General features: G+C 46.7%; 1 protein-coding gene across 1 annotated transcript in view; it reads left to right on the top strand.

Moving 5' to 3' along the window:
- Positions 1 to 22,406, top strand: part of LOC115163291 (stAR-related lipid transfer protein 13) — a 107,719-nt gene that overhangs the window by 5,711 nt on the left and 79,602 nt on the right. The window contains exons 2-4 of the mRNA XM_029715048.1: positions 6,893 to 8,562; positions 14,019 to 14,168; positions 16,562 to 16,732. Coding sequence (XP_029570908.1) covers positions 7,093 to 8,562; positions 14,019 to 14,168; positions 16,562 to 16,732 — 1,791 coding nt within the window. The 5' untranslated portion in view covers positions 6,893 to 7,092. The remainder of the gene's footprint in view (positions 1 to 6,892; positions 8,563 to 14,018; positions 14,169 to 16,561; positions 16,733 to 22,406) is intronic.

Here is a 22,406-nt window from a genome sequence, read left to right as displayed (position 1 = left end):
CACTCACCAACACAGTCATGAAGAAGGAACAACAACACCTATTCCCTCTCAGGAGACTGAAAAGATTTGGCATCGGCCCTCAGATCCTCAAAAGTTATACAGCTGCACCATTGAGAGCATCTTGACTGGCTGCATCATCGCTTGGTATGGCAACTGCTTGGCATCCAACCACAAGGCGCTACAGAGGATAGTGGGTACGGCCCAGTACATTACTGGGGCCGAGCTCCTTGCCATCCAGGACCTCTATACCAGGAGGTGTCAGAGGAAGGCCCTAAAAATTGTCAAAGACTCCAGCCACCCAAGTCATAGACTGATCTCTCTGCTACCGCACGGCAAGCGTTACCGATGCACCATGTCTGGAACCAACAGGACCTTGAACAGCTTCTGCCCCCAAGCCATAAGACTGCTAAATAGTTAACCAAATAGCTACCCGGACAATCTGCACTGAGCCCTTTTGCACTAACACTTTTGACTTATGACATACGCTGCTGCTACTGCTTATTACCTAACTGTTGCCTAGTCACTTTACCCCTACCTATATGTACTGTACATATCTACCTCAATTACTGCATACCCCTGCACTTCGACTCTGTACTAATTTCAGTTTATGTGACAACACAAGCAAGTATAGTGTAGAGAATCATTGTACCATCCAAACCGCTATGAAATATATTGTCTATAACCAAACATATTGTATTTTCAGGTGTTTGAAGCTGGTGTACAAAACAGAAAGTAACAGATGCAAAAATTCAACTTAAAGCGGGAAGCATAGAAATATAACACATAGAAGAGATCTACCGCTTCTTAGACTTGCTTTCATTTCTATGTGAATTTTGTCGGTTTAGCCAAAAAGTTACATATTGCAGCTTAACATTTTCATGTTAAATTTTAATGTTTAACATAAAATACCCCTTCACTTTTTCCACATTTTGTTAAGTTACAGCCTTATTCAAAAATAGATGAAATATACACTGCTCAAAAAAATAAAGGGAACACTTAAACAACACAATGTAACTCCAAGTCAATCACACTTCTGTGAAATCAAACTGTCCACTTAGGAAGCAACACTGATTGACAATACATTTCACATGCTGTTGTGCAAATGGAATAGACAACAGGTGGAAATTATAGGCAATTAGCAAGACACCCCCAATAAAGGAGTGGTTCTGCAGGTGGTGACCACAGACCACTTCTCAGTTCATATGCTTCCTGGCTGATGTTTTGGTCACTTTTGAATGCTGGCGGTGCTTTCACTTTTGTGGTAGCATGAGGCGGAGTCTACAACCCACACAAGTGGCTAGGGTAGTGCAGCTCATCCAGGATGGCACATCAATGCGAGCTGTGGCAAGACGGTTTGCTGTGTCTGTCAGCGTAGTGTCCAGAGCATGGAGGCGCTACCAGGAGACAGGCCAGTACATCAGGAGACGTGGAGGAGGCCGTAGGAGGGCAACAACCCAGCAGCAGGACCGCTACCTCTGCCTTTGTGCAAGGAGGAGCAGGAGGAGCACTGCCAGAGCCCTGCAAAATGACCTCCAGCAGGCCACAAATGTGCATGTGTCTCCTCAAACGGTCAGAAACAGACTCCATGAGGGTGGTATGAGGGCCCGACATCCACAGGTGGGGGTTGTGCTTACAGCCCAACACCGTGCAGGACGTTTGGCAGAGAACACCAAGATTGTTAAATTCGCCACTGGCGCCTTGTGCTCTTCACAGATGAAAGCAGGTTCACACTGAGCACATGTGACAGACGTGACAGAGTCTGGAGACGCCGTGGAGAACGTTCTGCTGCCCGCAACATCCTCCAGCATGACCGGTTTGGCGGTGGGTCAGTCATGGTGTGGGGTGGCATTTCTTTGGGGGGCCGCACAGCCCTCCATGTGCTCGCCAGAGGTAGCCTGACTGCCATTAGGTATCGAGATGAGATCCTCAGACCCCTTGTGAGACCATATGCTGGTGCGGTTGGCCCTGGGTTCCTCCTAATGCAAGACAATGCTAGACCTCATGTGGCTGGAGTGTGTCAGCAGTTCCTGCAAGAGGAAGGCATTGATGCTATGGACTGGCCCGCCCGTTCCCCAGACCTGAATCCAATTGAGCACATCTGGGACATCATGTCTCGCTCCATCCACCAATGCCACGTTCCACCACAGACTGTCCAGGAGTTGGCGGATGCTTTAGTCCAGGTCTGGGAGGAGATCCCTCAGGAGACCATCCGCCACCTCATCAGGAGCATGCCCAGGCGTTGTAGGGAGGTCATACAGGCACGTGGAGGCCACACACACTACTGAGCCTCATTTTGACTTGTTTTAAGGACATTACATCAAAGTTGGATCAGCCTGTAGTGTGGGTTTCCACTTTAATTTTGAGTGTGACTCCAAATCCAGACCTCCATGGGTTGATAAATTGGATTTCCATTGATTATTTTTGTGTGATTTTGTTGTCAGCACATTCAACTATGTAAAGAAAAAAGTATTTAATCAGATTATTTCATTCATTCAGATCTAGGATGTGTTATTTTAGTGTTCCCTTTATTTTTTTGAGCAGTGTATTTTTTCCCTATCAATGTACACACAATTTCCCATAATGACGAAGCGAAAAGCGTTTTTTAGAAATTTTTGCAAATGTATTAAACATAAAAAACTGAAATACCTTATTTACATAAGCATTCAGACCCTTTGCTATGAGACTTGAAATTTAGTTCAGGTACATCCTGTTTCCATTGATCATCCTTGAGATGTTTCTACAACTTGATTGGAGCCCACCTGCGATTGGACAAGATTTGGAAACGCACACACCTGTCTATATAAGGTCCCACAGTTGACAATGCCAGAGCAAAAACCAAGCCATGAAGTAGAAGGAATTGTCCGTAGAGTTCTGAGACAGGATTGTGTCGAGTTATAGATCTGGGGAAGTGTACCAAAAAACTTCTGCAGCATTGAAGGTCCCCAAGAACACAGTGGCCACCATCATTCTTAAATGGAAGAAGTTTGGAACCACCAAGACACTTCCTAGAGCTGGCAGCCCGGCCAAACTGAGCAGTCGGAGGAGAATGGCCTTGGTCAGGGAGACTCTGACAGAGCTCCAGAGTTCCTCCATGGTGATGGGAGAACCTTCTAGAAGGACAACCAACTCTGCAGCACCACCAATCAGGCCTTTATGGTAGAGTGGCCAGACGGAAGCCACTCCTCATCAAAATGCACCTACAGGATTCTCAGACCATGAGAAACCAGATTCTCTGGTCTGATGAAACAAAGTTGAACACTTTGGCTTGAATGCCAAGCGTCACGTCTGGAGGAAACCTGCCACCATCCCTACGGTGAAGCATAGTGGTGGCACCATCATGCTGTGAGGATGTTTGTAAGCAGCAAGGACTGGGAGAATAGTCAGGATCGAGGAAAAGATTAACTGAGCAAAGTACAGAGAGATCCTTGATGAAAACCTGCTCCAGAAGGCTCAGGACCTCAGACTGGGGCAAAGGTTCACCTTCCAACAGGACAACAACCCTAAGCACACAGCCAAGACAACGCAGGAGTGGCTTCAGCTAGAACCCGGACTTGAACCCGATCTAACATCTCTGGAGAGACCTGAAAATAGCTGTGCAGCAATGCTTCCCATCCAACCTGACAAAGCTTGAGAGGATCTGCAGAGAATATTGGGAGAAACTTTCCAAATACATGTGTGCCAAGCTTGCAGCATCATACCCAAGAACACTCAAGGCTGTAATCGCTGCCAAAGGTGCTTCAAGAAAGTACTGAATAAATCCATTTTAGAATAAGGCTATAACGTAACAAAATGTGGAAAAAGTGAAGGGGTCTGAATACTTTCCAAATGCACTGTATTTCCATCTCATTTTCACCACTATTTGTCAAAATGGCAATCAAGCATCGATCATCATGTAACCAGAATAACACCCTCTGCATTAATTGGAAAGGAGCATGAAGCTTATACCATGCATTTCAAGGTCGCGTTGTCACGTCCTGACCAGTAAAGGGGTTATTTGTTATATTAGTTTGGTCAGGATGTGGCAGGGGGTATTTGTTTAGAGTGTTTCAGGGTTTGTTGGGCTATGTGTTTTGTAGAGGGGTGTTTGATTAGAGTGTTCCAGGGTTTTGGTTTATGTTCTATGTTAGTATATTTCTATGTTCTAGTCTAGTCTTTCTAGTTCTATGTTTAGTTTATTGATTTGGCCTTCAATTGGAGGCAGCTGTTCCTCGTTGCCTCTGATTGAAGGTCCTATGTATAGGGGTGTTTTGGTAATGGGAATTGTGGGTAGTTGTCTCCTGTTTAGTGTCTATGCACCTGATAGGACTGTTAGTGTCGTTCGTTGTGTTTTGTATACGTGTTTTGTTTGTTTTTCCTTCTTTTCACAATTAAAGAAGATGAGTATACATTTTCCCGCTGCACCTTGGTCCACTCATTACGACACTCGTTACACGCGTGTACAGTTTCAGTATAAATAATGCGTGCGCTTTGAATAAATGGCACATTTTTTGTGGAAGTAATTACGGTAGGCTACAAATACGCACACGTCCTGAGCGTTGATTATTGATCATGCAGATAGTAGAGCAGAAGGCCATAGCCAAGATAGATTTAAACATTGCATATCATTTAACAGTTCCATTCCACATCACATTATTCATGGTAATAATTTACTATAATTTACCGGTTTCTCGCAGTTATTTATCACAGAAAAAGGGAATGGGTTTCGGCGGTAAATCCTGGTAAATCTCGGTAACCTGGATGTGGCAGGGGTGTGGTAGGGGTCGTGGCAGGAACGCAGTCTGCCTGTCAGCACAGCTGAATTGTAGAGAACATTTTAGAGGCTCCCCATCTTGTCAGTGTAGAGACATTTTTTAATTTTTAAGCCAATTTCCTGCTATTCTATAAATGTCTCTATGGAGCTGAGAGAAATGTTTACAGTTTTAAAGCGTATTTCCTATCATTCTATGCATTTTGCCATGGCTAATGCTGTGTTATTTTGCTCAAACAATAGAACAAAATCAATACCACTAAATTCATTGTTTTGGGAATTTTCAATTCTCCCTGACTGTCTAGCTTTTATTTTGGTGATTGTTAGTTCTCAAAGATTAAATGATTTAAAGATATACAGGTCCATTATCTTTTCTACATACTATATCTGTTTTTAGTTGTTTAACTGCTTTTTAATCCCAATTTTTTTTTAATGTAAAGCACTGTTTGGGCGACCTGAACAATTCTTAACGTTAGGCGACCCGCCCAAGGATTTCAATGGCAGAAAAAAACCCTGCACACATGTGTTGGTGTCACTGTGTTCCTCTCCCTCCATGTGAATATACTGTGTATTATTGTGAGTGTGTGTGTGTGTGTCATCCTATTTGTATGAGGCTGTATGGTTTGAGGCTGGATTCATATTGGGTTTAGATCAACCATACGAATAAATAATCATCCGTTACACCATACAGATCAATCATACGAATCAATAATCATCCATTACACTATACAGATCAACCATACGAATCAATAATCATCCATTACACTATACAGATCAACCATACGAATCAATAATCATCCATTACACCATAAAGATCAACCATACTAATACATAATCATCCATTACACCATACTGATCAACCATACTACTCAATAATCATCCATTACACAATAAAGATCAACCATACTAATACATAATCATCCATTACACCATACAGATCAACCATACTAATCAATAATCATTCATACAGATCCACCATACTAATCAATAGACTTCAAGCTGTCCATACATACTGAAGGCAAAGTTCTTCTCCAGGGAATATAAGGACAGTTGCAAAGGCATTCATGACTGTGTTTAAGCTGTACCAAGACCTCACAGTTGGGGTTAGTGTATCTATCTGTGAAATGTAGGGAATGCAGTTACTGATGTAACTTTGTTGTCAGCTTATTTGGAAAGAGCAGTCTGAGAAAAACCTCCCTTTGTACCATGAACAGATGGTTATCCCCTACACAGAGTGGAGTGCTTATGGAATGTGTGTGTGTGTGTGTGTGTGTGTGTGTGTGTGTGTGTGTGTGTGTGTGTGTGTGTGTGTGTGTGTGTGTGTGTGTGTGTGTGTGTGTGTGTGTGTGTGTGTGTGTATACATCAGCTGCTGGGCAGAATAGCTAGATTCCTGTGTGCAGAGATGTCACTGCTCTAGTGTTTGAAACAGATCCAGACTTGAACGTTGCGACTGCAGCCAGATGTTCAGATTCACAGCTAGCAGCTCCTCTCTGGGGGCTATGTCCCACATGGCACCCTATTCCCTACATAGTGCACAACTTTTGACCAGAGCCCTATGGACCCTGGTCAAAAGTAGTGAAATATATAGGAAATAGGGTGACACTTGGGACACAGCCTGGATATTAGCTCTGCTGGACTCTCTGGCTTCACTCCGGCTGTAGTTAGTTCACTGCTAGTAGGAGAGTAAGAAGGGGAAAGAAGAAACACACTTACAAAATACTAGCTTGGTATATCTGTGCTTAAAGGTAAAGTTATTACTATTCTTTTAGTTGAAATGGATGTCTGTGATGGATCTGAACCTGAGGACAGCAGGCAGTCTTTGAGCAATGTCATTGTGAGATGTTTAGGGCTTGGAACTAATGCGTTTTCTTGTCTGTTTGTTTAATGCAGTATTTTCTTTAATCTATTCTGTATCTTCTCTAATGCCGTATCTTCTTTGTATCTTCTCTGATGCAGTGTCTTCTCTAATGCAGTATCTTTTCTAATGCAGTATCTTCTCAACTGCAGTATCTTCTCTGTATCCTCTCCAATGCTGTATCTTCTATATTGCTGTATTTTCTCTGTTTGTTTAATGTTGTAACGTTATCTTCTCTCTTTGTTTAATACTGTATTTTCTTAGTTTTTAATGCTGTATCTTGTTTCAGGTGATCTGCTGTTGGATCTGTTTGAAAGTTGGTGTTGCTGATCCAGGTGCTGAGGTGGTCTGAGAGGAACATGGCAAATCCATATAGCTCTTACATCAGACAGCAGTCCCTCTGGATCTACCTGACCACCAGTCACATCACCAGACTACCTGTTCCCTAGTAACACACCGTAACAGACTGTAACAGACTGTAGAGACAACATGGACACAGTTCTGATGGTTACTCTGGAGGAGCGACAGTCTCTGGTCATGTCAGCATCATCTGGTAAGACCTTCTCACCACAGACAAAGCCACTGGCACAGACACAACCAGAGACACAGACACACCAGTCCTCCTCAGAATGTGCTTCAGAGTCTTCTCATCATGAAGACAGCTCCACAGAGAGCAGTGAGGATGTTTGTTTGCCTGGACCTCTAAGCCTGGAGCTGTCGAAACTGGAACTAGACCACCAGGACACACCCCAGCAGGATAGGGAGGCTGGTAGTGACTATAACAAGACTGGAGCTCCTGGGATAGAGGGAAAACTAGCTGTTAGTATTGGAGATCCAGGAGGGCCAGCAGGGCCAGCAGAGTATGGTTCTGATGTCTCCCCTCCTGACCCTCTAGACCCTCTCTGGATTGTCTGTCCAGCGGGTCTCCTCAGTGAGCCAGACAGTGTGACATCACCATCGCCTGATGATGCCAATAACAATGGATTGGATTTACACAGCAATTCTCCAGCTGAGGACCCCTGCCTTGCCTCCAATGTTCCTTCTCCTAGGATAGAGGGAGATGTGGATGTTCTTGCTCCTAGGATAGAGGGAAACCTGGAGGTTGAAGACAGTGACAGACCTGTAGAATCAGGGCATTCCCTGGATGCTAACCTCTCTGGTCAGCTAGAGGACATAGAGCTGGGGCATACCTCGCCCAGACAGACAGAGAGCGACATGGAGCTAGAGGAGGAGTCACCCAGATGGACAGAAACAGACAGCCAGCCTGAGGACCACTCAGAGGGGCCTGTGGAGAACAGACATGTCCCTACTGATCTGGAACACACAGAAGACAACCATGTGCCCTTCCCTCTAGGACATATCCATACCCTTCTGGTCCAATCAGAGGCAGAGGTCAGCCATGTCACTATCTCTGTGGTCCAATCAGAGACTTTTATCTCCATTCCTTCTCTAGTGGTCAGTGTGGACGACAACATGGATCCCTTCAGACCTCCCTCCCTCCCCCTGGCCCTCTCTGTGGCCCCCTTGGCGGGGCTAGGCCTCTGCGATCACCCCCACATCATCAAACACAAACCTAGCTCCATCACCTTCTCAGACTACACCTGTAGTCCCTTCACCTGTCATTCTAGCACCGACCACAGTGTCTTCATCAATGACAGCTCCGACTGCAGGGAGTCTTCCTCAGAGGAGGATGATGAAGGTGATGTTGATGAAGATGGGGATGACAACGACATATTCCCAGAGCTGCTTCAGAGCAGGGAGTTCCTGGTCAGTCGGAGGAGAAGGAGCAGCAACAGAGACAAAGTAGTTAAGAAGAGAAGTTCTCTGAATCCCCAGGCTGAGGCACCAGTCAGGTCTACAACCAACACTACAGCCAGCTCCCACCTCTCCTCCTCTTCTTCCTCCAAAAAACAGAACCACGGCGGCTACGAGGCAGAGACTGAGACCAGCAGCACAGAGGTAGGCTACTGTTTGTTCACAGTCATTACAGACATTACAGTATTTTAGAGATACAACTGTAAAGATAGTCCCACCTATGTTCCTCACATATTGATGTAATATTCATGTCTTTGTTGAATGGTTCAGTAGAGATGTGTTTGAAAGTTTATGTCAGGGTTAGGCACTGTGTACTAACTAGTTTAACACCATTAGATGCAGTATATTAATATACATGAATCCATTGAATATTAATATAATCCAGCCTGTTCTCTCAATGAGGAGATGTGACTGTTGCCCACCCAGGCTGTGTATTTCCTGCCTCCTGGCCAGGCGCCATATGTATCAAGGGTCTCAGAGTAGGAGTGCTGATCTAGGAGCAGTTCTGCCTTATAGATGATAATGAATAAGATTACATGGACAGAGTTCCCCAGGTGCTGAAGACATGGATATCAATTAAGGCAGCCCCCCCCCTTTCCTTTATTCCCTTTCCTTTACTCTGAGATGCTTGATACAAAAAGGCCCAAGATGTCTTCCATTATTTAATTCCACTTAGGCTCAATACAAACACAGTGCTTTGCTATACAAACACTTTCAATAGTCTACTCCCTACTAGTTACCAGGCTGTGACTCCATCTCTCCAGGTTTACTAGTTAACAGGCTGTGACTCCATCCCTCCAGGCTTACTAGTTACCAGGCTGCGACTCCACCCCTCCAGGTTTACTAGTTACCAGGCTGTGACTCCATCCCTCCAGGTTTACTAGTTACCAGGCTGTGACTCCATCCCTCCAGGTTTACTAGTTACCAGGCTGTGACTCCATCCCTCCAGGTTTACTAGTTACCAGGCTGTGACTCCATCCCTCCAGGCTTACTAGTTACCAGGCTGTGACTCCACCTCTCCGGGTTTACTAGTTACCAGGCTGTGACTCCATCCATCCAGGTTTACTAGTTACCAGGCTGTGACTCCACCTCTCCAGGTTTACTAGTTATCAGGCTGTGACTCCACCTCTCCAGGTTTACTAGTTACCAGGCTGTGACTCCATCCATCCAAGTTTACTAGTTACCAGGCTGTGACTCCACCTCTCCAGGTTTACTAGTTACCAGGCAGTGACTCCATCCCTCCAGGTTTACTAGTTACCAGGCTGTGACTCCATCCCTCCAGGTTTACAAGTTACCAGACTGTGACTCCATCCTTCCAGGTTTACTAGTTACCAGGCAGTGACTCCATCCCTCCAGGCTTACTAGTTACCAGGCTGTGACTCCAGCCCTCCAGGTTTACTAGTAACCAGGCTGTGACTCCATCCCTCCAGGTTTACTAGTTACCAGGCAGTGACTCCATCCCTCCAGGTTTACTAGTTACCAGGCTGTGACTCCATCCCTCCAGGTTTACTAGTTACCAGGCTGTGACTCCATCCCTCCAGGTTTACTAGTTACCAGGCAGTGACTCCATCCCTCCAGGTTTACTAGTTACCAGGCTGTGACTCCATCCCTCCAGGTTTACTAGTTACCAGGCTGTGACTCCATCCCTCCAGGTTTAATTGTAGTTACCAGACTGTGACTCCATCCCTCCAGGTTTACTAGTTACCAGGCTGTGACTCCATCCCTCCAGGTTTACTAGTTACCAGGCTGTGACTCCATCCCTCCAGGTTTACTAGTTACCAGGCAGTGACTCCATCCCTCCAGGCTTACTAGTTACCAGGCTGTGACTCCACCCCTCCAGGTTTACTAGTTACCAAGCTGTGACTCCATCCATCCAGGTTTACTAGTTACCAGGCTGTGACTCTATCTCTCCAGGTTTACTAGTTACCAGGCTGTGACTCCATCCCTCCAGGTTTACTAGTTACCAAGCAGTAACTCCATCGCTCTAGGTTTACTAGTTACCAGGCTGTGACTCCATCCCTCCAGGTTTACTAGTTACCAGGCTGTGACTCCATCCCTCCAGGTTTACTAGTTACAAGGCTGTGACTCCATCCCTCCAGGTTTACTAGTTACCAGGCTGTGACTCCATCCCTCCAGGTTTAATTGTAGATACCAGACTGTGACTCCATCCCTCCAGGTTTACTAGTTACCAGGCAGTGACTCCATCCCTCCAGGTTTACTAGTTACAAGGCTGTGACTCCATCCCTCCAGGTTTACTAGTTACCAGGCTGTGACTCCATCCCTCCAGGTTTACTAGTTACCAGGCTGTGACTCCATCCCTCCAGGTTTACTAGTTACCAGACTGTGACTCCATCCCTCCAGGTTTACTAGTTGCCAGGCTGTGACTCCATCCCTCCAGGTTTAATTGTAGTTACCAGACTGTGACTCCATCCCTCCAGGTTTACTAGTTACCAGGCTCTGACTCCATCCCTCCAGGTTTACTAGTTACCAGGCTCTGACTCCATCCCTCCAGGTTTACTAGTTACCAGGCTGTGACTCCATCCCTCCAGGTTTACTAGTTACCAGGCTGTGACTCCATCCCTCCAGGTTTACTAGTTACCAGACTGTGACTCCATCCCTCCAGGTTTACTAGTTACAAGGCTGTGACTCCATCCCTCCAGGTTTACTAGTTACCAGGCTGTGACTCCATCCCTCCAGGTTTACTAGTTACCAGACTGTGACTCCATCCCTCCAGGTTTACTAGTTACAAGGCTGTGACTCCATCCCTCCAGGTTTACTAGTTACCAGGCTGTGACTCCATCCCTCCAGGTTTACTAGTTACCAGACTGTGACTCCATCCCTCCAGGTTTACTAGTTACCAGGCTGTGACTCCATCCCTCCAGGTTTACTAGTTACCAGGCTGTGACTCCATCCCTCCAGGTTTACTAGTTACCAGGCTCTGACTCCATCCCTCCAGGTTTACTAGTTACCAGGCTGTGACTCCATCCCTCCAGGTTTACTAGTTACCAGGCTGTGACTCCATCCCTCCAGGTTTAATGGTAGTTACCAGACTGTGAGTGACCCCATCTTCTAAGGTTTACTGGCCTTTAAAAGTCTCTTCTGGACGTTGATGAATCATGTTCACATCATACACCTATGGTTTACTTGTGTCAGTAAAACAGAGGGGAAAGGTTAGGTAGGGAACACTCCCACTGACTCTGCTGATAGCCCTTGCAGGCTTTACAGGCTGTATGACACAACACTGGGAAGGGGCTGTTTGTGAGCATAAAGGTTGTTTGGGGAAAGGGAGGAGGAATGCTTTAAATACCTGGAACTGGTTTAAACTGGGCCTTGGTCTAAACAGGAAACAGGGTGCCATTTGGGACGCAACCAGGGGCTCTGACAGGCAGCACTCCTGTTTGTTTTTCAGACAGTCCATTTGAACTACAGCTTTTCATACTAGCCATCTGAGGGCACCATTGCTACATAGTAATCCTGCGTGGCCTATGCACACGTCTCTCTAGCTCTCTCTCCCACTCTCTCTCTCTGTGCATCAATCAGTTGGTTATGGTATGTTTGTGTATACTGTAAAAAGACATGTTACTGTGATGTTTATCTTTATCTAGTTTAGAAGTGAAAGGATTCTACTGGTGTGACTCAGTGCAGCGTAGAAGCCTGTTCTCACCAGGGGATAGACCTGGGAACTAAGCAGGTAACTCCTAGAAAGTTAGGAGAGAATGGGTTATAAGTTAGGAGAGAATGGGTTTTAACTATTTTTCAGCTGAGTAACCTATTAGCCTAGCCGTTGTTCCCTTTCACATGCCCCCCTGCTCCATTTCTACCCCAATCATCAATCCAATCCCACCCAATCAACCCTCTCCCTGCCTGGTGATCTATGCCTCTCTCAGTGGGTGGTATGGTCCAGGCACGGTGCCCAGAGCTCACACACTTCATTCCTCATTATCATGTCAAAGACCCGGCCTTGGGGTTTACAATGTGGCCAATTTACCCTGATGAAGATATCTTCCCTCTCACATTTAGCTTTCCCCTGAAGGTAACACTAGTGTCTGTCTCATGCCGACAGCATTGCCATGGCATCAGTGTTTTTCACTATTTATGGGGCCAGAAAGAGGAGGTAAAAGGAATCATGGCTAGTGTCTCTCTCAGCTTCAAGCCTTCTCTGAAATTCCACTCATTCTGAGGAAAATGTCCGCATTCCGAGGCGGGCAGGCAGCACTGTGTGTGGCTGTCAGAGAGAAGAGAGACAGTAGGAGACATTGTGTTCTAGTGTGTTCCCGATATAGCACAGAGAGACAGACAGATAGACAGATTGAGGCGTTTCCCCTGTCAGAGGTGAAGCAGCTGACCCGAGGTGGACTGACTTCTGCTCTGATCACTACTAGTAACACCTTTATGTTGTAGGAATTCTCTAGATGCATTACCACCTCTAGTTCCCTGTCTCTACATTGATTATTGTTTCTCCTGAACTGTATTTCCTATATTTTCTTGTCCATTCCCATTTTGTTTTCATTCTGATGAAGGCCGTTGGCAGCCGAAACGTCATGGCTTTAACTTGAACTAGATTAAAAAACCATCACGATTTTAATTGTGAGGGAAAATCACGCCTATTTACTGTATGTTGTGACTGAGACTCACTGCCTCTACATTGAAGCAGGAAGAACAGGAGGCCAATGGGTGGGTCACACCTATCTCCACCTAAGGAGCCTGTGGCTCAGACACCAGCACTACTACAGTAGGTCCTCTAGAGAACACACTCAATAGGATGATTGTTAGGAGAGGGGTTTTAATGTAGCATGGAGAAAGAGCTGGGCGCACAGGGGCTCCTGGGGGCACTAACAGACAGAACACAGAGCCAGGGGCCAAGGGGCTCCAGGGGGCAGGGTCTCCAACAGACAGACAGACACACTCAGAACACAGACAACAGTTCCGCAGTTTAATTCCAGGAAATTAATGAATGGCTTTGTGTCGGCTGCTTGTCTTCTGAGTCACACTGTTGCGCAACAAGGGTCTCAAAGAGAGAGAGAGAGACCTTAACCTCCAGATCCTCTAACATGTTTGTCTCTGGATGTGTCCCTATATAGTGCCTATGGGCCCTGGTCAAAAGTAGTGCACTATAAAGGGACTAGGATGTCATTTGGGACACACCCAGAGACAAACATGTTAGAGAATCTGGACTGTAGGTTAAGATCTGTGATACTGCGTGATGACTGCTAAGAACTAGGTGGTGAAGATATCACATTTCCCTCTATGCTGGTCTGTACTGTTTACGTTCACTCTGACATTTATGCAAGTATTTTTCTGCTCCTCTAATGATCTCTTAAATGTATTTAGAGTTTTTAGTTGTCACCTGGTGCTCATAACCTTCTCTAACTATCTGAACGATTTCAACGTTATTATCCAGAGAATTAAATCGTAACTCTCTGAATGATCAAACTTTTCCTGTCCAACTACGGAGTAGTGATTGTTGTAGTCCTAATTAATTGACCTTTGTACCTGATAACTGCATGCTCCGGTTTAGTACATGGTGACACAATATGAATTTATAGGTTTCTCCAGTGTTGTCTAATAACCGTCTCCCCCCTGCCTTTCTCTTCCCCCAGGAGTCTCCCCTGGTCCAGCCTCAGACCCCGTGGTGTGAGTCTATGAGCCAGCTGATGAGGAAACTGGACCAGCTCAACCTGGACATAGAGGAGGCTCTGAGTGCATCATCGTCCCCCTCGGACACACCCTGCACCGCACGCAGACAACAGGTCAGTCACACACACACCCTGCACCGCACGCAGACAACAGGTCAGTCACACACACACCCTGCACCGCACGCAGACAACAGGTCAGTCACACACACACCCTGCACAGCACGCAGACAACAGGTCAGTCACACACACACCCTGCACCGCACGCAGACAACAGGTCAGTCACACACACACCCTGCACCGCACGCAGACAACAGGTCAGTCACACACACACCCTGCACAGCACGCAGACAACAGGTCAGTCACACACACACCCTGCACCGCACGCAGACAACAGGTCAGTCACACACACACCCTGCACCGCACGCAGACAACAGGTCAGTCACACACACACCCCGCACCGCACCCAGACAACAGGTCAGTCACACACACACCCTGCACCGCACGCAGACAACAGGTCAGTCACACACACACCCTGCACCGCACGCAGACAACAGGTCAGTCACACACACACCCTGCACCGCACGCAGACAACAGGTCAGTCACACACACACCCTGCACCGCACGCAGACAACAGGTCAGTCACACACACACCCTGCACCGCACGCAGACAACAGGTCAGTCACACACACACCCTGCACAGCACGCAGACAACAGGTCAGTCACACACACACCCTGCACCGCACGCAGACAACAGGTCAGTCACACACACACCCTGCACCGCACGCAGACAACAGGTCAGTCACACACACACCCTGCACCGCACGCAGACAACAGGTCAGTCACACACACACCCTGCACAGCACGCAGACAACAGGTCAGTCACACACACACCCTGCACCGCACGCAGACAACAGGTCAGTCACACACACACCCTGCACCGCACGCAGACAACAGGTCAGTCACACACACACCCTGCACCGCACGCAGACAACAGGTCAGTCACACACACACCCTGCACAGCACGCAGACAACAGGTCAGTCACACACACACCCTGCACCGCACGCAGACAACAGGTCAGTCACACACACACCCTGCACCGCACGCAGACAACAGGTCAGTCACACACACACACACCCTGCACAGCACGCAGACAACAGGTCAGTCACACACACACCCTGCACAGCACGCAGACAACAGGTCAGTCACACACACACCCTGAACTGCACGCAGACAACAACTCAGTCACACACACACACACACACCCTGCATTGCACGCAGACAACAGGTAAGTCACACACACACACACCCTGCACAGCACACAGACAGACAGCAGGTGACATGACCATGTTAATTGAAATGCAAGCTGTGTACTAACTAGTGATACATATGGGAAATCTATACATTCCTCTGCAGCCTATCATGATGGCACATGCTTGTTCATGCTCTCTGCTGTCTATAATCAATTTACTGAGCTTTGTGAATAGGAAATCCTGATGGATTATTGTTATAGTCATTCAACAGGTGTCTAACAGGACTATAAGTCCATGCTGCTATATCATGTACTTTACAATACACATACATTCACCTAGCTAACATACATTTCATCTAGGAACCATACTAGACTCAGGATTGCACCCTATTCCCTTTATAGTGCACTACTTTTGACCAAAGCCCTATAGGCCTTAAGGATAACTGTGATATATGTTGATAATCTGTACATACAGCATGTTGTCACACAGTGGAAGCTGTCTGTCTGGGACACTATGGCCATTGTCAGGCTGTCTTTGATTCTGCTTCTCTGAATGCTGCAGGCGTCCATTTTATGATGTGAGAGGAGGGAGCTGGCTGTTAGAAAAGCTGCTATAGTGTGTAGTGTGTCTAGCAGTAGTCTGGCCAGGGTGGTGGGCCAGGCGGGGCAGAGACAGACAGACAGCCATTGTGTGGAGATGTTGTTACCGGGACCTTGTAGCTCTGGTCCTACATAAGACTCCTCTCATGGAGGCTTGCATCATGAAATACCCCAGCAGTTAGTTAGCAGAGGGCAACAACAGAAAGAGGCCTGTATGGTTCTGTATGTGATCAGCACAGAGGTCTTGTTGTGTGGGTAGAGGAGGTTGTTTGTATGATTGAGCACGTTAGGAATGGTTACAGAGTGGTTAGCAGAGGGGCACATGCCTGAAGGCATCACATCAGCAGCCATAACACACATTCAGAGAGACAGCTTTAACTAACGTCAGGCAGCCGCCGGCGGAGGAGACCACACGACATCTTTACTAGAGGGACTTGACAAGGACACACTCTTTGTCCTTTCAGAGGACGATTAACATGCGGCCTTGTCTCTGTCTGTCACTGTCTGTCCGATAGAACTTTGAACTGAAGACTGCGTTCCCTGCCGCTGACCATCCCAGAGACAGACTGACAGACTGACAGACAAACTGGCAGATAGACAGACAGACAGGTAGGCAAGGATCCAGTGTTAACGGTTGTTATTGTGCTGTTGTTGCAGTGTGGAGCTGTATCTGGGACGGCAGTAAACCAATCTCTTAATGAGAAGGACAGTACACTGTTGCAGCGAGGGGAACCAGACATGGGAGAATGTCCCAGACAGGACCAACACAAGACCACGGCCCCTCGTATCTCAGCCATAGGAACCAGAGTCAGGACCAAGAAGACAGTCGTAAGTTCCTCAGACTCTCCCTCCTCCTTTCGACTCCTGCTTACTCTGTGCCTGTCTGTCTGGGTCTGGGTGAAACAATGTGATATAGATATCATAAGCGAGCTCTCAGTGCCTTCAGAAAGTATTCATACCCCTTAACTTATTCCACATTTTGTGGTGTTACAGTCTGAATTCAATATAGATTAAATAAAAAATAATATCTTACCCATCTACACACAATACCCCATAAAGACAAAATGAAATATGTTTTTAGAATTTCTTTCAAGTATAAAAAATGAAATACAAAAATACAGTATCTCATTTACATAAGTATTCACACCCCTAAGTCAATGCATGTTAGAATCACTTTTGGCAGCGATTACAGCTGTGAGTCTTTCTGGGTAGGTCTCTAAGAGCTTTGCACATTCTAATTTATAAGACAGCCATTTCCAAGTCTTGCCATAGATTTTGAAGCCGATTTAAGTCAAAACTTTAACTAGGCCACTCAGGAACATTCAATGTCATCTTGGTAAGCAACTCCAGTGTATATTTGGCCTTGTCTTTTAGGTTATTGTCCTGCTGAAAGGTGAATTTGTCTCCAAGTGTCTGTTGGAAAGCAGACTGAACCAGGTTTTCCTCTAGGATTTTGCCTGTACTTAGCTCTAATCTGGTTATTTTTATCCTAAAAAACTCCCTAGTCCTTGCCGATGACAAGCATACCCATAACATGATGCAGCACCACCATGCTTGAAAATATGAAGAGTGGTACTCAGTGAAGTGTTGTGTACAAAAACTTTGTATTCAGGACATAAAGTAACTTTTTTTGCCACATGTTTTGCAGTTTTACTTTAGTGCCCTGTTGCAAACAGGATGCATATTTTGAAATATGTTATATTCTGTATAGGCATCCTGGTTAAATCTCGGTTTCCTTCCTCTCCGGCAACTGAGTTAGGAAGGACGCCTGTATCTTTATTGTGACTGGGTGTATTGATACACCATCCAAAGTGTACTTAAAAGCTACACCATGCTCAATAGGTGCCCTTCTTTGCGAGATATTGGAAAACCTCCCTGGTCTTTGTGGTTGAATCTGTGTTTTCCCTGCTCAACTGAGAGACCTTGCAGATAATTGTATGTGTGGGGTACAGAGATGAGGTAGTCATTCAAATATCATGTTAAACACTAGTCTTGAACTTATTTAGGCTTGGCATAACAAAGGGGCTGAATAATTATTGACTTAAGTTCCCAAAACATATTTCCACTTTGATATTATGGGGTATTGTGTGTAGGCCAGTGACATAAAATCTCAATTTAATCCATTTCATATTCAGACTGCCTTCAGCTAGCTACAGAAAGTATTTTAAATAGATTTTCTCTCTGCTAATTTAAACAACATTCCTCTTATTAGCTGTCCACAGCAGAGCTGTCCGTTGTATCCTCTTCTGTTCCTTGTTTGACACAGTGTGTACGCAGGAAGTGTGTGTGTGAGTGGTTTACTGTCCCCAGGTCAGGTGTTAGTCTGCCTATTAGACAGGTTTAGCAAGGGAAACAATGGAGAGGTGGGGCTAGGTATGTTTTGTGGCGGCTCTGTGGAAACCCTGCTAACGGCCTGTGTCTGTATCGGTACCATGTCTGGATGAGGATCAGATTCGATAGGTGAATGACTAATTAGATTGGTGGGAACAGGACGATGTGGCGTTGTGCTCTCCAGTCCTGATGCAGTCTGCTTCTCAGCGTCTCAGAGCAGATTACAGAGTCAGAAAGCTGCGGAACACCACCAAGGTCTGAGTCAGAGACAGACAGGCTGCATGGAGACCACCTTCACACTGTACACAATGTCCTAACTCTAACCCGCTGTCACACTACTGCACAATGGTTCCAACGTCTGGCCGGGGAACACTGTGTCTCCTTGTGTGTGTGTTCGTGTGCACGCCATGCTCTGTAACACTGACCTCAGTCCAGGGTTAATGATAAGCAAAGGATTACTCTTCTATAAGCCCCAGGCTGACTCCAGAATCTAGACCAGCCCTACCGCATGCATGCATACACACACGCATGCACACACCCCTCAGCCTCTTACATGAGAGTTCTGGAGTGGGTGTGAAAGCAGTGGAGAGAGAGAATGTGATGTTAGAGTCTAAGCTGCTGCTGTCATGATGAGGGGCTCAGAATAACCTGACCATGGTAACTAACTACTGCAGCATGTCATGTGACTGGAAGGTTATGAGCTGATAGAGAGGCTACGTCCCAAATTACACCCTATTCTTTATATAGGGCACTACTTTTGACCAAAAGCAGGGCACTATATAGGGAATAAGGTGGCATTAGGAACGCATACAGAATGTTTGGAGTCAGCTTTTGACAGGACGTTGCTATGGCTGTTCCCCCCGACCCTGCCTGTCTCTAGGTTAGGGTCACAATCTTTCGGGTGGTCTTAACATGACCCCTGTTGTATTGACATGCAGATTCCCATCCACAATGGTTTGCTAGATGGAAAGGGTATTTTATCCTTAACATTCTGGTTCCATCACCTGAACCTAATGCATAGTGACTGTGAGGTATGTGTTATTTGTTGGATACATGACGGTGAGTCCGACAGGTATGTGGCGGGTTTGATACGTGAGGGTGAGACCGTCAGGTGTTTTGTGTTGGAATGTCCTGCAGCATATGTTGCTGTGTTCCTGTGTGTCTCAACATGACTGCAACTGCAGCGTGTCACGTGTGCCCTGAGACCTGACACTTCTAACAGAGACAGATAGTTCTTCCTCAGAACCTGGCAGGATGGAGCTGGTCTGATGGCCCTGGCAGACAGAGGGTCAAAGCATCAAAAGACACACAGACAGACACACACACACACACACACACACAACCTGAGACAAAAATGGCATAGCCCTGTAATCCCCCAGCTGCCCCCAGCTGCCCCTGATAAGAAGGTCTTCTTATTGGTTGTGACCCATTCAGGCAGTGTTCTAAATATAGCCAGGTGTTTTCCTGTCTGTCCAGGGGTTGGATAGAGGAGGGGAGGGATGAGGCTGGTCTACTGGTCTACTGGCTAGTCTACTGGTCTACTGGCTAGTTTACTGGTCTACTAGCTGGTCTATTGGTCTACTGGTCTACTGGTCTACTGGCTAGTTTACTGGTCTACTAGCTGGTCTACTGGTCTACTGGCTAGTCTACTGGTCTACTGGCTAGTTTACTGGTCTACTAGCTGGTCTACTGGTCTACTGGCTAGTCTACTGGTCTACTGGCTAGTTTACTGGTCTACTAGCTGGTCTACTGGTCTACTGGTCCACTGGCTAGTTTACTGGTCTACTAGCTGGTCTGCTGGTCTACTGGTCTACTGGCTAGTCTACTGGTCTACTGGCTAGTTTACTGGTCTACTAGCTGGTCTACTGGTCTACTGGCTAGTCTACTGGTCTACTGGCTAGTTTACTGGTCTACTAGCTGGTCTATTGGTCTACTGGCTAGTTTACTGGTCTACTAGCTGGTCTGCTGGTCTACTGGCCTACTGGCTAGTCTACTGGTCTACTGGCTAGTTTACTGGTCTACTAGCTGGTCTACTGGTCTACTGGTCTACTGGCTAGTCTACTGGTCTACTGGCTAGTTTACTGGTCTACTAGCTGGTCTACTGGTCTACTGGCTAGTCTACTGGTCTACTGGCTAGTTTACTGGTCTACTAGCTGGTCTACTGGTCTACTGGTCTACTGGCTAGTTTACTGGTCTACTAGCTGGTCTATTGGTCTACTGGCTAGTTTACTGGTCTACTAGCTGGTCTATTGGTCTACTGGCTAGTTTACTGGTCTACTAGCTGGTCTGCTGGTCTACTGGTCTACTGGCCTACTGGCTAGTTTACTGGTCTACTAGCTGGTCTACTGGTCTACTAGCTGGTCTACTGGCTGGTCTACTGGTCTAATGACTGGTCTACTGGTCTACTGGCTGGTCTACTGGTCTACTGGTCTACTGACTGGTCTACTAGTCTACTGGTCTACTAGCTGGTCTACTGGCTGGTCTACTGGTCTAATGACTGGTCTACTGGTCTACTGGCTGGTCTACTGGTCTACTGGTCTACTGACTGGTCTACTGGCTGGTCTATTGATCTACTGGTCTACTGACTGGTCTACTGGTCTACTGGTCTACTGACTGGTCTACTGGTCTACTGGCTGGTCTACTGGTCTACTGGTATACTGACTGGTCTATTGGTCTATTGGCTGGTCTACTGGTCTAATGGCTAGTCTACTGGTCTACTGATCTACTGGTATACTGACTGGTCTACTGGTCTACTGGCTGGTCTACTGGTCTACTTGTCTACTGGTCTACTGGCTTGTCTACTGGTCTACTGGCTGGTCTACTGGTCTACTGGTCTACTGGCTGGTCTACTGGTCTACTGGCTAGTTTACTGGTCTACTGGTTTACTGGTCTACTGGTCTACTGGTTGGTCTACTGGTCTACTGATCTACTGGTCTACTGACTGGTCTACTGGCTAGTTTACTGGTCTACTGACTGGTCTACTGGTCTACTGGTCTACTGGTCTACTGACTAGTTTACTGGTCTACTAGCTGGTCTACTGGTCTACTGGCTGGTCTACTGACTGGTCTACTGGTCTACTGACTGGTCTACTGACTGGTCTACTGGTTTACTAGCTGGTCTACTGGTCTACTGGCTGGTCTACTGGTCTACTGGTCTACTGACTGGTCTACTGGTCTACTGGTTTACTGGCTGGTCTACTGGGACACCTTCTAGGTCACCCAATGATATCTTTCTATCCCTTATTTTTTTCTTAGACTTTGAGAGAGTAAAACTAGGGTTATTTTCCCAGGGACATAGATGTTATTTTACAACCAAGACACATTTCTGAATGTTGTGGAGAGAGATGGATTCAGTCCTGTGAGTTTCAGCCCGTAGTTACGTGTTATGAGTTAGGGGTTGTGGATCATGGCTATGCCTTGGTGTAGAGGCCCAGAGGGAGTCTCTAGAGCTGGGCTGTTAGAAGCCACATAAGAGTAATGGCCGTGGAGAGACGTCATCCATCCTACCCTGCCCTGAGCTATGATGAGAGGCCTGGATCGTTACATATAACATAGGCTGCGTCCCACATGACACATCATTCCCAAAATAGTGCACCAGGTTTGTCTAAGGCCCATGGGGCTCTGATCAAAAGTAGTGCACTATGTAGGGAATAGGATGCCATTTTGGAGGCAGCCATATACAGCTATAGGTTTGGTTATATAATATCAGACATGGGTTTGGGGGTTCTCTGCCTGTTTCTGTGAACAAATGTGATTTGTGCATGCCAAATGAAGCACAATGAATGATTGGTGAAGTAACCTCAGACTTCACTTTGTGGGGTTGGGAGTGTTCAGGACTGTTAAATCGCTCCCAAATGCAACCCTATTCCCTTTATAGTGCACTAATTGTGCCATTTTGGACGCATGGGAGTGTACTCTACATAGACCACAGGGCTCTGTGTGGGGCTGGGAGTGTACTCTACGTAGACCACAGGGCTCTGTGTGGGGCTGGGAGTGTACTCTACATAGACCACAGGGCTCTGTGTGGGGCTGGGAGTGTACTCTACGTAGACCACAGGGCTCTGTGTGGGGCTGGGAGTGTACTCTACATAGACCACAGGGCTCTGTGTGGGGCTGGGAGTGTACTCTACATAGACCACAGGGCTCTGTGTGGGGCTGGGAGTGTACTCTAC

This window comes from Salmo trutta, chromosome 26 (genome assembly GCF_901001165.1).
Source record: "Salmo trutta chromosome 26, fSalTru1.1, whole genome shotgun sequence".
NCBI classification, from domain to species: domain Eukaryota; kingdom Metazoa; phylum Chordata; class Actinopteri; order Salmoniformes; family Salmonidae; genus Salmo; species Salmo trutta.
Note: the sequence above shows the minus strand (reverse complement) of the source record. Positions and strands in the feature narration are given on the sequence as shown.